Genomic DNA, 14,217 nt, shown 5'->3' on the forward strand with positions numbered 1-14,217 from the left:
AGCATAATTATTGTTTTTACCTTTCATTTTCTAGCAAAGTCTGACCATTTTACAAGTTCATACATCAGCTCCCTCATTTGTGATTCCTCTTTATGCAATATATACAGTGCTAAACCATATTAGCACATCGTTAAAACTGCCCACTTCTGGTCTATGAAACAAACACCAAAATTTGAGGTAAAACTTCACAAGCAAAAGCCAAATTACACCATTACAAGTAACGAAGGGTGACATTGCAAAGCTGCAAGAGGAGGTATGCAGAACTGCAGCTATTTAGAATTCTGCACATTTACACTTCAAAATACAGTAAAGCTGTTTTGATTCCAAAATCTTCAAGCATACTATTGTTTAAAACTTAAGTGTTCTTTTAAATAATTTCTCCATAGGCTAAAGGCATAAGCAAGCTTCATTAATTAAAAAAATAAAAGAGCTTGTTAAAGAACCTCCTTTTTTTTTCCCTTGCTGGCTTTACAAAAGCCTTAGTACCCAACACGTGCAAGTACAAGGTTTACTGATTTTGCAAGAACTGTAATCTAGTCGCTTCGTGTTTTGCCGGGTCATCTAGAATTTTTAAAATGGGGATTTATTGTTACACTTTCCTCATTAGAAATGCATTTGTTATATGAAACGGTTATCAGATAAAGAATAGTGTGAATATATATTTCCTGTAGCTTTTCCATCTCAGAAACAAAGCAATACTGAAATAAATTCTATACCACCTGACCTCAAACTGTGTAAAATAAGCATGAGGCTTTTTGTTCTGAGTAAACGACTTGGAAGTGCTAGTATCTTCATTTAGAAGTCAAGACTGAAATTAAAAGTGCTAGAGAACACGAAGCCACATATGCAAGCGTTTGAGAAAATTAAGTCTATTCTGTATTTCAGTACGCTTAAAAACTGGTAAAAATTTGTGCGTGTGAGGAAAATTGTCATAAGCAAACTTTTAGCATTCTGCTGCTGGAGGAAAAGTGACAAAACGCTTATGCCCGGCTCATCCACTACACACAGCAATTTTATTTATTTGTAAAACTAACTTTCTTCACGAAAGGCAAAAGCATCCTTTCCGAGGGTGGAGACCGTGATGAGCCTATCGGTTCCAGGTTACCTATGCAAAGAATTGGAACTTTCCTCTCCCTCTTGCCTAAAATGGATGAGAATAAACTGTTATTTGATTCACTGTCATTATAGAATTTGAGTTTCTTCCCATCACCAAAAAAAAACTCCACACACAAACTGTGACTTAAAGACATAAAATGTTTTAGCAGTTAAGGAAAAACATTTTAAAACTAAGTCTTTTCAGGAATAGTCATAAAGTTATCACAACAGGCTAAAATCTTGATTAAACTCTTCCTTCCTTCCTTCAAGTCATTGCTTGATGCATCACCATTTCCCGAAACTAAGTATTTCCAGGCTTTCATATACTGTCAACAAAGTATTTAAAAAAAAAAATCATGTCATTTGACTACCTTCAGAGCAGGCTTAACTGACATTTCGCCTAGTGTCAGATGCAGCCAGTGGATGTAACACGATATACTGGATTGCTAATACTGTTCAATCTAAATTAGAACTAGTAATTAAAGAATCTTTTTAATAGCCTCGTGAAAGCAGAGATTATGCTGAAATATTAAATGCAAGACAAAAAGAACAGCATAATTTGCATCAATGCAGGTTTAATAAAAGATATTGAAACAAACTGCTTGCCACAAAAATCTCATGATAGTTTTACTTAAAGTGTGCTGCAGTTTTAAGTAGGCTATTAAAAAGCTATTCTTATAGCCAGGGGTTTTCCTTGAAATATTCAGGGATAATCATTCAACAAATATGAGAAATTTCAAGGAACCCAAACCATTCACTTTTAATGATACCACTTTACTGGGAAAAAGAAGAAAATCTATATACACCATATTTAAAAAGCTGAAATAAGGAAGAGAAAGTCCTTTCTGAAGAGTGGTAAACCAGAGTGGAAAAGGATACCTCTAGCACAGACATAAGGAAAAGCATTCGGAAAATAAAGACAACCAGGAAATGAAGTTACTTAATGAAGCTGTAAGCACAGTTAAGTGACTGGACTATGAGGACAAAGTGACATAGGTCAAAACAGCTATTTCTAATCGATAACTGGCAACTTTTTAAGCGATTGCATGGCATGCAATTCCGTGAACTAGCCAAGCAATTCTTTTTTCTGGTGGAAAGGTATTTGAATTAAGAAAAAAAAAATCTCTCCAATTTTAAAAAGCAGTTCCAACAGCATTATTTTAGACCCACAGTTACAGAGCTGCTTCCACAACCCTGGCTATCTTTTAGGTGATGCCAGAATTGGTGCAGAATAAAAATATTCAAAGCAAACTTTTCTGTTTAATGGGCAGCCTCCTGCTTTGTTTTCAAGTAAAACGTGATGCTTTCAAAAACCAATTTTCAGTCGGACTGGATGTTCATTCATACTTTGCAAACATTTTTCCCCCCCCCTCATATCGGAGCACTTGTGAAATACCCTTAGCAAGATGCTTCTCATATACCAGTTATGTGCATGACAAAGGTGCTGTCTCTTAGTCCATGCCGTTGTTTGCTGGATAGCATTAACGCTCGCTTTACCGTGTAGTTCCAGAACCAGGTCCCCAGGGTTCCTGTGAGAAGCTGGATTACTATTGTACAGAGCATAGACTCCGTAACATCAAATCTACGCGTGAGGGAAAGAAACATTGCAAAACATTTTACTGAGCGCTGCAGCTAATTTAACCCAGGAGAACCGATTTTCAATTGCAGCATGAAAAACAAAATACAGACAACTCCTTTAGAGCATCACAAATTCACCACTGAGACGATTTAAAGGGCAGAATAAGGGAATTAATGACCAGGAAAAAAAAATTAGAGCATTAAAGAATTGATAAAAATACTGCAACCTGTGTAGTATTTTGCACATTTGAAACTCCATACAGAGCTTATCTAATTTACTGTTTTACGGTACAATTCCATCAGGTGGGCAAATATAATCGCCGTTTTGCGTGTGAGGAAGCAAACGGCATGAAATTCCTTGCTCCAAGTCGGAGCAAATAAAAGCCACAATCAAACACACAGCTCGGGATTTCTCATCTTCCTACCCCATGCTCGTGCCTGTGAATGACACTCGAAATATGAGTTTTTTGCACAAAGACGCTACTGCATATTTTTTGTAGGATGGAAACGCAGATCATGACAAAGCAATCTTCTTCACGCTTCCCTGGCCGCATCTTCAGTGAGCCACATCTGAGAGAAAACATGGACTCACGCCTCCATGCTCATTCATTTCCTTGACTTCTCCGCAAATAATGTTAAAGAGGAAGCCAAGGGAGCTATAGACCCCTATTCAGTGGTAACTGAACTATATGTCCTGTATACATTTGTTTTGCACCCGTCAGATGAAAAATAAGCCGTAGCAAACACAGCTACCATACACATCGACTGCTATGGGACAGGTTTGTAAGATTATTTTGTAACTAAGGTAATTTAAAACTTGATCTCATTAAAGTTGCATCAAACCACCTAGTTTAAAAAAGATTCAGCAATAAATTCGGTTTAAAGCAAGTACTTATCAAAATGTTTTTAACAGAAGCATGCGGACTGCCATCAAGTAACATGCCAATTGATTAAAAAGAGAAACAAGGTTCATAATTGCACTGTCAGAGCTTTAAAAAAAGTGTAGTATGATGTACAGTCCCATGCTTGGTGACATGGTAAACTGAATTTCAGGCCAATAATCATTTTAATTATTACATATACAGTATATAATTAGAAAAGGTAATATTTGATATTTTAAGGGACTACAGGAAGAGAAAGTTGCATATATTTACAACAGCCAGCTTTGTTACTTTTGGACATTGTAATTTTCTTTTCTTTTTCAACATTACTCAAAAAGTGGTATTTCTAATTCAGATGTGGCTAAATGTTAACATTATTTAGGAAAACTTCAGAGGGGACCACCAACCTAGGCATGTGCTTAACTTTATTTAAATATTGCCAGTGACGACTCTTATTTTCTTTGCTTTTTGCTCTGCTAGGTTGCCTTGCCAAGTCGGTAAGCACCTTGAACCAGGCAACATGCAACTGGCTAGCCACGCATGAAGAATATACACTTGTCAACACTAATTTGTTGAGCATATTCAACATGCAATTTTTAAAGCATCCTGGTTTGATGAAACGAGCCAAGACATTAGACTTTAAAATGGCTACCACTGAATCAAGTTGCAAAGCCTAGAGACAGCTGCAGTCAATTCTTTCCTCATCCAAAAGGCTGAACCAAAAGGCTTTAGTTCAAACCAAAGAGATTTTCTGAGAAAGTCAATCAAGCAAAAGCATCAGGAAACAGATACTTACACTGGAGATTGCTGTGAAATCAAGTCAATCATTACTGATACAGCTGACAACATTTTTTTTTTCTTTTTTTAATACTTTGAGACACTATGAAGGGTGCGTATGTATCCTCCTCCTTCCCAACCCACAGAAGTCCTTGTGACATCTCTGGTGTAGGACAAAGCAGATGAGAAAAAACACTCTCGCCTCATCAGAGAGCAGAAGTTATGAGGCTGGGAAACTCAAGGGGTTATGGATATTATTTAGTACTTTGTGCAGCAGCACTTTGGTCCAAGAAATGATGATTCTTCCATCTGCCTTATCCCCATCTACCAAGGGTGCAAGTGGGATTACTCAGGCTGGGCAATGAACTACAAATCCGAGCATGAGACAAAAGATTGTTTTCTTAAAGAAACTGTTGCACCAAGGAGAAAATGTTCATCATCACATGAGAGAAAAAGGCTAAGAAGTCACAAGCTGGAAGTTCAAATGTTTTAGTTTTAAAAGTTATTATGAAGTTGAATCTTAACTCATTCCAAACCAGCATTCTCCCTTGGATGCAATGATATACACAAATAGCATCAAAAAGCAAACTGCACAGAAGGAAGAAATGCTTCACTGAATTAGAACCATTTCCAGTTACAGGAAATTCATCTCTAAATAAAAACAAAATTAAAAAATCAACCAGAAGCTGTTCTCCCTTCCCTTCTGTAATACACTTCAGCTGACATGTCAATTTTTCCTTTTGCTGCTCATTAAGGTAGATTTAACATTTTGCAGATGAGATAAACAGGTGAAGCTTGCATCTGTCATGTTGGAGCTCAGCTTCACACAGTGGTAAGAACATCCTTCAACGATAAAAGCAGAAAAAGCAGCAGCAGCACCTCAGCACACGACTGCTTGGCTCCCAGTTTAAAACACTTTGTCAAAGGACTTCTGAGAGAGAAAGGAAGCGGAGGAGGATCATGACGGAAAAACCCGTTATGGTTTACTACAACCCTCATTAATTTCAGCTGTATGTATTATACTGCAGCAAGGCACTTATTCATATTTATACATAATACACACACACACATAAAGCGCTAGTGAAATGCCAGCCGGTGGCAATGAGTAACTGAAGCACACTGAGGAAGACAGACTGCAAGCAGCAAACTTCACACCTATCACGGCTACACCTTAACACATACTTTTTGCAAGTGTAGAGAAACAACATCCTCCCCGACATCGAGAGGCTCTACATCAAACTTCAGACTTTCCTCTGCAAATAACAGAGGTGTTAAAGTTCTTCAGAACATGCTGAAGAACTAAGATGGAAAGTGTTAAACCGTATAGCTATGGGGATTACTGCCTTATCACCTACTGTAATTCTGAGATCTTGAAACTGCTCCCAAAAGCAAGCACTTGCTGTGCTAAACTTTCTTGACTTGGAAGGCTTCCATCGATGTATTTTGAGATTCGGTGTGAATTGCCTATCCAGGACAACACACTAACTCCTTTTCTGTTAAGTGCTCTAGAGAAAGGTGGGGTTTTAGTTGTTTTCGTTGTTTTCTGACATGCACCCTCATTTACTAATCTCTTTTATACCCCTGCTGGAGGGCTCAAAACATTAGACAATTTAATGTTCTTCCCTTCCTAAGCCGCTCTGTTATCAAGGGGGTTCTTGCTCACGTCCAACTGCTACAGTGTCATTTAACAGGAATGTTCCAAGATTCTCCAACATTCCTCAATAGTGGCTGTTTCATTAGATAGCCTGAATTCTTTTGCTTTCCCTAGGGACTGTTACTCACTAGGGACTATTACTCAAACAGCGAAGTAACATTTGTAACTTTTCAGTTCTATGAATGCTCTTAAGAAATGTTCTTTCCTCTTAATGTTTGCCAATATGCTTTATCCAAACCTCTAACTATGAATGCTTCAAGATCACATTTTGTAACTCATTGGCTAGCTTTATGAAGCACCCTTAGAAACCAATTTCCATCTCATTGTTTGTCTATATACATCTTTGATTACTACGACTGCCAGCTTTCCATTATCTCAATTAAAGCAGCTTGGAATAAACAAGATAATGCAATAACTCATGAGAGAAATAAATGCTGGAGTTCATGGTGCAGCCACTTCTTCATGTCTCTACGTGGACCCCTGATGGGTGCCCCTGGGTTTTTTAAAATCTGATTTTAGCACTGTCCCCAAGCCAGCACAGCCACATCTATAATGTCTTCATTTCTGTTTCTGTGCTATAGGTACTGTGCCTGCACAGCTCCAACACAGTGGCAGGGGTGCTGTGGGTCACATCTCTTAAGACAGCGATCAAGATGCAACGTGGAAGCCAGTTCAGATCTTACAAAGACTAATAGCTCCAGGTTCACTGCTTACTATACTGGATTTAAAATAGCTCCCACAGAGTCAGACTGTCTCTGCACTGAGTTTAAGGTTGGCTACACTACTGAACCTGCATAAACACAGGGACAGCTGCTAATATCCTCCTTGAAGCCAGCACAACAAGGAGGTGCAAAAGCAGTGAATCCAAGTGGAGTAAGCTTGGCCCAGAAAGAACTAATAAACACAACTAATAATATCACAGCTAATAATCGTAATTGGACTCAGCTGACTGCAAGCAAATTCCTTCCAGGGTTTGTGTTTCATATCCTGCACTGTCTTCCTAAAATAACAGATCTGCTTCCCCACGGGTATGTGGAAGTCCAGTTGGGCTTAACAGCTCAATTTTTATGTTGCGCAAAAGAAAGCGCACTGTTTGCAAACCAGAGATGCACCAATTATGGCACAGCTGCGCCCATATAAAACTAGGCCTGAGCACAGCTCATTCTGTAACGTGGCCCAGCTAATTCACAACCCAGATAAACCAGTTACTACACTGAAAAACAGGACAGGAAAACAAAGCAACTCATTTGGACTGCTTCAATATTGAATGCTTTTGTGCAATTCAGAATCATCATTTTGTTTAAGTGTGCAGCATATGCCTGCTCTTTCATAAACCTGTTTCCAGGTAGGCTGCTTGCTTCTTTAAAAGAAGGGAGAAAAGAAAAAAAAACAAAAAAACAAAAAACCCCACTTCTATATCTCGCTCTGATGTTTCCTGCTGTCTTTGCGCTGCTGATATTATTACAGTGACTTTTCCTGTAACCTACCCAATTTGTTTTGTGATACTTCCGGCTTCCTCACTGTGGATTTTTAAGCAACACTGACCTCTAGCTAATTTTTGAGCTACTTAAGCAATTCAAGTTGCTTTTCAAGAGGTCTGTATCAGCTGCCAAGACCTAATAAAAGTATATGATCATTTAAAGATGGAGACAGATCACCGAGACCTTACTATCTCAAGTGATTATTTTGCAATCCTAGAGTGGCCCAGGACAGCTCAGCAGTTGCCAGTGGGAAGAACCAGAACAGCTGATGTATTCAATAACCAGGCACAATTAAACCAACAGTTTTCCTACTCCACCTGCGATACTCTGTAGGAATTTGGCAGAAACAATCCCACTTTCTCCTCCGTCAGGGTGAACACTCCTGCTCTGCAGATAGTCTGACACAAAGTGCAATCTGCACTCAGTGAATCGTCAAGGCTGGCAAAGCAATATTACACACGAATCGGGATTCAGTTCCACAAGCATGCACTAAACGTGGCGTGCTAAGAGGTTTTTTGTTATTTGGTTGGTTGTTTTTGAAGATGACAGACTTTTCAGCAAGCCAAGCTGATTATACATTTAACTCTTCAAGTCTGAACTGTGCGTAAGGACTAAAACATTGATCTCATCAAGCCCTTTAGTGGTCTGCTGCTCTTCCCTGAGCCCTTTTCACTTTACCTATCAAGTTGATCTCCATAATGAAATACAATTTCTTGGCTCATCACATACAATAAGCAATCACCAACTGCATGCCCTTTCCTGCTTCTTTGGAAGGGAAGGCAAGTTAGATATGCTGTCACATTTCCTATAACATCACCACTTTTGATAGCTCCCTTGGTCTATTTTTGACATACAGTGACTACTTAGGGTACAGAGACAGGAACAAGTTACTGCACACTAACTACTTATGAGCTCCTTTTAATAGCTGTCTTCAGCTGCACTTATTCAAGAGCAAGAATATCGTAAGCCTGTACATCCCCGTGGCTCTGAAAGGGTAGATAAAAATACAGGCTTTTTTTGTTTTAAGTTTGGTGAAACAAAAGCTTCAAAAAAACCTAATATCAAACAGAGTCATTTACAGGAATACTAAGTAATCACAGAGTTTTTGCCGCAGAAATGAATGTCAGCTTGTGGCAGTCTATTAACCTTGTGACACAGGGCAAATGAAACAAATGTGTTTACTATGCAATGCTGTCCGATATCTAAAATAATGCTATGCATACTTCTGTGCCCTTATTACCTTGTCTACATTAACTACTTATTGATGGGTCATCAAATTCTCATAATAATATATTCCCATGCATAACAATGCTTCTGCTGCAAAATATTGTCTCCAATTTTAAAGACTTTTCACCAGAGACCATCAAATGAAAAATGTACAGTGAATACCAGTAGTAACGTATGTATCTGTCTGGAGCACAGAGGCAAATCAGGTAGTTTTGATACCTGCACCTGTAAAGTCAAGCACATGCCAAGGTTCCAAAAACTGGGAAAGTGTCATTATTAGGGTCCCATAAAGTTCAATGGAAGCTAAAAGTACTCAGCATTGAGACCTTTAGTATGGTGTGAAAGTAAGATGCCTAAAACAGTACATAAATTAAGCCAAATGTCTTACTTCTAACATTGAAATATCAGAGAATTGACTACCAGAGAAACTACTTTTGCTTTGGTGTAATCAGGATTACAATACGGTTCTAGATTTCCTCCCCCCAGTAAACACTGAATATCATTACGATATCTTATTATTTTGAGCAGACATTTTAGAAATACGTTCTGGAGAGCTAACCCATAAGACATGGAATTTGAGTGGAATTTGCAATTTTGGTCCCATTACTGAACTAGAATCTACCCCAACTAAAAAGAGATTCAGAACTTTAAATTGCAGGCACAATGTCAACTAACAGACTATATTAAGAGTTGTATGCAATAGTAAAGATTATACATCATGACAAGTCAAGTAATATTGTTAAAGAGATAAGTAGGAGTTTAACTGAATAACTAAAACCAGATTGCCACCATCTGATAAAACCGTTCAATTCTTGGGGAAGAAACATCATGTACTTTCCCTGATTTTGGTTTAATTCAAATCATAAGCTCCTGATTAAGTAAGATGGCAAAAGAATATTTTTCTACTCCTAATACTGACTGTTATTTGGCTTGTGTTAATTGTGGATCCAACATATAATAGCTATCACAAGCCATATGCACATATATATGAATACAAACAATTTACTACTACCCTAAAGATCTTAACTACAATTACACAAAATTGAACTAGACCGGAAAGCAGCATAACTTTCAGTTTTACTTTCAGCCGGGTTACTTACATTCCAAAGCGCAGCGTTCCAGAGACGTACGTCTGCCAATGTGCGCAGTAAAACATGAATGTTCCAGCAAAACAACAAAAGAACATCCAGTCAGGGTTCGTTCCCAGCTGCACAGCAATACAAGTTCCCAAAACCACAAAGACTGCAGAAGAAAATCAGTCACATAGTAAAAAATAAAAAATAAATAAAATAAAATGCGTACGCATGTAAAGAACCTTACCAGAAGCAAATCTAACAAAGGACCCAGAAAAGGAGAGACAACGTGAAATTATCCTGATGCATTTTATTTCATAAATGTTAAGAAATTAATGTTTCCATTTAAAAAAGCAAAAAAAAGAAAAACAACACAAAGCACAGACTGTAAAAATATATTTAAATTCTTATCAGTTGTCAGAAGTCCTCAGTATTGAGGACTTCGAAGCACCCTCCATTTTCACTGACATTAATGCCATTTGAAATCTCAAGAGACTTCAGGGATTTATGGAATTAGAGCCTTTGGCCAGAGTTTTGGAGTTTTCTCACATATCCAAGGCTTGCTGAACACATTTTTCCCCCCCATTTTCTTCATTTCTGTCATGACATTGAGAAAATCCAATGTCTGTCATTCAAGGTTCATAAGGTATATATGCTTTTTTTTTTTTAAACACAAGACAATTTATAAAAATTTAAAGTATAAGAGCTTTAGAATTTAAGTAATCAAAATAATCTGATCCCTTCTTTTGAAATGGGGCTCAACTTCCAGCTGGCTGAATGAACTCTGCATACCGTGAAAGGAACCAATCTTATTCATACTAGTCTTAAACTTGGACTTCTACTGTCCCGCTGTTCAGGCTCAATATCTGGTCTTGCAACTGTTATACATAAGTTAGATCTAAAACAAAATGGAAAGGCACTTTGTGTGCTTCTTATAGTAAATTTTCAAAACTGACACTGAGAAAGTATACAGAGAAAACTGATGGCTCAGACTGAATTAGTTACATCCTTAATTCATTCAGTGTCAGCGTAATACAAGAAAGGTCGTATTCAGTTAATTAAGAGTACTGTATACAGACAGGAGAGTTGACTGAAAAGCTACACAGTCAGCAATATCAGTTGTCCATTTCTTCAACAACAGGTAAAGCAAGACTTTTCAGGGATCAAATCTGGAATACAGAAGGAGAGTCACTTAACCCTCATACTTCAATTAAAAAATGACAATACCTGTGGAAAGTGAATCACAGCCATGATCAAAAAGTTCTCCTAACGGAGTACTGCTATTTGTCCTTCTTGCTTGTTTCCCATCTATAGCATCCAGAGACTGGTAAATGAAAAGGCCACATGCACAAGCAATATATGCCCAGGGAGGTGCCTAAGAAAGAAATCATCAGTGATGGTAAAAGATTTTTAAACCTTAAGGCCTGTTTTATTTAGGCTATCTTACACCCTCCTTTAACAGTTCATTTGCACACACTTCCCCCCTAAAAATCTACAAATTACATGCACGGACCCTCCACCTTTCAACAGCTAGTCCTGACAGGGGCAGGCAGAGGGGGTTTACGACACATGAAATGCAAAAAACTGACACGGAAAGCACTATTTTAGATTAATAGGCGTAGCAAATTTTCTAAAGCAGGAAGAAAAGCTTCACCGTACATCTGAAAAATTTATAGCACCGCATATGCAAAGCTGGGCACAATTAAGCTCTTGTCTAGCTTCTGCTTCCTGTAGGGGAATTTGTAAGCCATCTGAGTGATTTAGGAACTTGAACGCTTTCTTAGCCCCCAAGACATACAACTGCCTCAGGAGCACAGCGCTCATCTTGAGAAGACCTCAACGAGATGTCACATACTAAAACACTACCAAATACAGGGTATTACCAGGCTGCAGGGGCGCTTGTTTGAGAGCAGTGTCATTGCATCGTGCTCAGATTGTTGGAGTTAAGGTTTAGCTGTTATGTCAGCTGAGATTTTTAAAACTTTGGTACTCCGTAGTACAGCACCACTGATTTTTCTTCCATTTGCAGACAACATGAGCTTCACAAAAATCTATGTTTAATAACCCTTAATATTCACACCCTGTAGAGCAACTTTTTTTTTTTTTAATCTATCTATATAAAACAGATTTCAGTTCATCCTGCCTTGAAAACTGGCAGCGTGCTCTGCTTTTAGCAATGTGTTCGCACAAACTAGCACAAGAGAAGGGAGAACATGTCACCCCACACGACCATGCTTAGGTGAGGTTGTGATCCTATGGAATCCCAACCTGTGATACCATTTCTATTTCTCACATATAGATTTGACACTCAATGTTTAAGTTACCTTTTCGGGTCATGTAATTTTTTTCTCTATAAATTTAAAAAAAAAAATCAGACTGTGGACTCTTCTTAAACACTACTTTCATTATCAGTGTGTGTTTCTACTAAATGTTGTTTGTACCTGCATAAGATTTCACAGCTCCCTCTATTATCCAAATCTTTTGTTCTTTTTAACCAAAAAAGAAAGTGCAGTTCCATTGCTCAGTGCTTTGCTAGCTGGGTTCCCCCCTGTCCCAAACTAAGCAGACAGTAGAAGAATCCATATTTTGTTTTCTTTGTGGCTACCATTCCCCTAGATATACCTTCAATCAGTTGGAAGTGCCAACTGGCCTTTGAAAAAAGTACAACTAAGAATAAGTTACAAAGAGGCTATTTACATCTGAAAGCAACAGTGCTTTCAGAAGTAAACTGTGTTTCTGGAATCCTGAAGCCCTATTTTCTTCTCAGACAGCTACTTGACACTTAAAAGCACAAGCTTGCAGCTCTGCCACCTCGATGACATCCTCCCTGTCCTGCCAGCAGGCAGGGCTGCAGCACCATATGGCAAACCAGATAGGGCTGAAAGCTACCTCTGCAGAAAGTCATTTTTCAGCTGAAGTGAGAAAACAATCCCATTCACTAAGCACAAAGTAACTCTCGAACTGTTAAATATACAACAGTGTTTTAATACAGCAGATTGCAGCTAACAACATGACATTCTGACACAGAGCGTAGCTTAGTCTGTACTTCAGAAGTTTAATTACCACCCAGAACACAACTGCATTCTAGATGTTAATTATGCTCTGGTTCAGCAGCCTATACTACCTGCTAAGTTGCTGAAGTAGAGACAGGTTGAAGTCTCTCTACTGAAATGAATCCCAAACTCCCAACCCCAGGGAATATTGCTATCTGAGTAGACTGAAAGTTAAAAGAAAGGATGCCGTAGCCTGAAAAGGAAGGAGCCGCTGGAAGTATTCACCGCTCAAACTTAATATTTACTTTTCATTTTAAACTTGCAAAATCTCACAAGTTATTGCAAAACTATTTCAACAGATTTCTAGAAGAAGAGGTAAACATCACTTTACTACGTCATATATGCAACTGGGATGCACAGTGCTGAATGTTCCAACCTCTAATGTGTTTCTGTAGAGTCCAGGTAGAAACAAACCATATGTCACTTGATTACGAAATATGCCCCCAACCTCAGCTACTAGACTCGGTTATGTAGGAGTTTAAACATTTTGAGAACCTGAACTCAAGATGTTCCCAGGCTATTTAATAAGTAAAATATTTTCTGCATCAAATAAGTCCCCTTTTCAATCCATATAGGCATGAGCAGCTTTTCAGACTATGAATATTCAAGCGATAAAGCTTTCCCAGTGCACAAAAGTGAAAGTCTTCAAGCGTCTTACAAGGCTTCTCTATTGAGGAAGAGAAGCCTTTGAAACTAGTAACTTGAAATGCTTAGTAAAGACTTTTGTACCCTTGAAATCAGACTTTACAAGAAGTTACACAATTCTCCTGCAGACAGGTCATGAGCTTTTAGTGCACTCGGAATAAAGAGCAGATCCTCTGCCTTTCATCCAGCCTTCTCACATCACAGACTACTCAGGTGGCACACTGCTCAAGAAAACAATTTTGTGTTCCCACAGTTCACAGCACGTTGTATCTAAGGTCCTAATACAGGCTACCCAGCAATATAATCTGCCAGGGCCCCAGATGGGATAGAGAAAGGTGTGTGTTTGTTTTAATAAGCTAGGTTTAGTCACGTAAATCAGGGAGGAAGCAGATTACCGTGCTCTCCCAAGCTGCACCGCTCTGGTGCTCAGTCCTCTGCCTGATCTAGAGTTCTTTGCTGTGCTGTAACTCTAGCTGGGTTCACAGGCAGACTCAATTAACCGTCAATCGATTCAACTCGCATTTCTTTTTGTGTGGTAACTCTAGATCAGACAAAGCCAAAAGGTGACTAACCTTGTCACACACAGAGAAAGTAAACAGGCAACACTTGCACAGGCCATACATGTTATGACAGTCGCAGCTCCGTTTCTTAGTTGTTTGCACACGAACTCAAGCGTATCCTGGGAGGCTGCAGCATTCTTGCAGCAGGTCCCTCCCAGCTGCTACCAGAACAGCTATTTCGGTGCTAGACCCC

At 38.7% G+C, this 14,217-nt stretch overlaps 1 protein-coding gene across 4 annotated transcripts in view; it reads right to left on the reverse strand.

The window, feature by feature from the left end:
- CEPT1 (choline/ethanolamine phosphotransferase 1) overlaps nt 1-14,217 on the reverse strand; it is a 31,180-nt gene that overhangs the window by 14,407 nt on the left and 2,556 nt on the right. For 3 of the 4 annotated variants that reach the window (XM_067310795.1, XM_067310797.1, XM_067310796.1), the window contains exons 3-4: nt 10,994-11,141; nt 9,794-9,935 (exon numbers count right to left, since the gene is read on the reverse strand). In XM_067310795.1, coding sequence (XP_067166896.1) covers nt 9,794-9,935; nt 10,994-11,141 — 290 coding nt within the window. Of the gene's footprint in view, nt 1-2,592; nt 2,678-9,793; nt 9,936-10,993; nt 11,142-14,217 lie in introns of all 4 variants that reach the window. The other variant, XM_067310798.1, reaches the window with a different exon arrangement.

The sequence above is a fragment of the Apteryx mantelli genome, chromosome 25 (genome assembly GCF_036417845.1).
Source record: "Apteryx mantelli isolate bAptMan1 chromosome 25, bAptMan1.hap1, whole genome shotgun sequence".
Classification (NCBI taxonomy): domain Eukaryota; kingdom Metazoa; phylum Chordata; class Aves; order Apterygiformes; family Apterygidae; genus Apteryx; species Apteryx mantelli.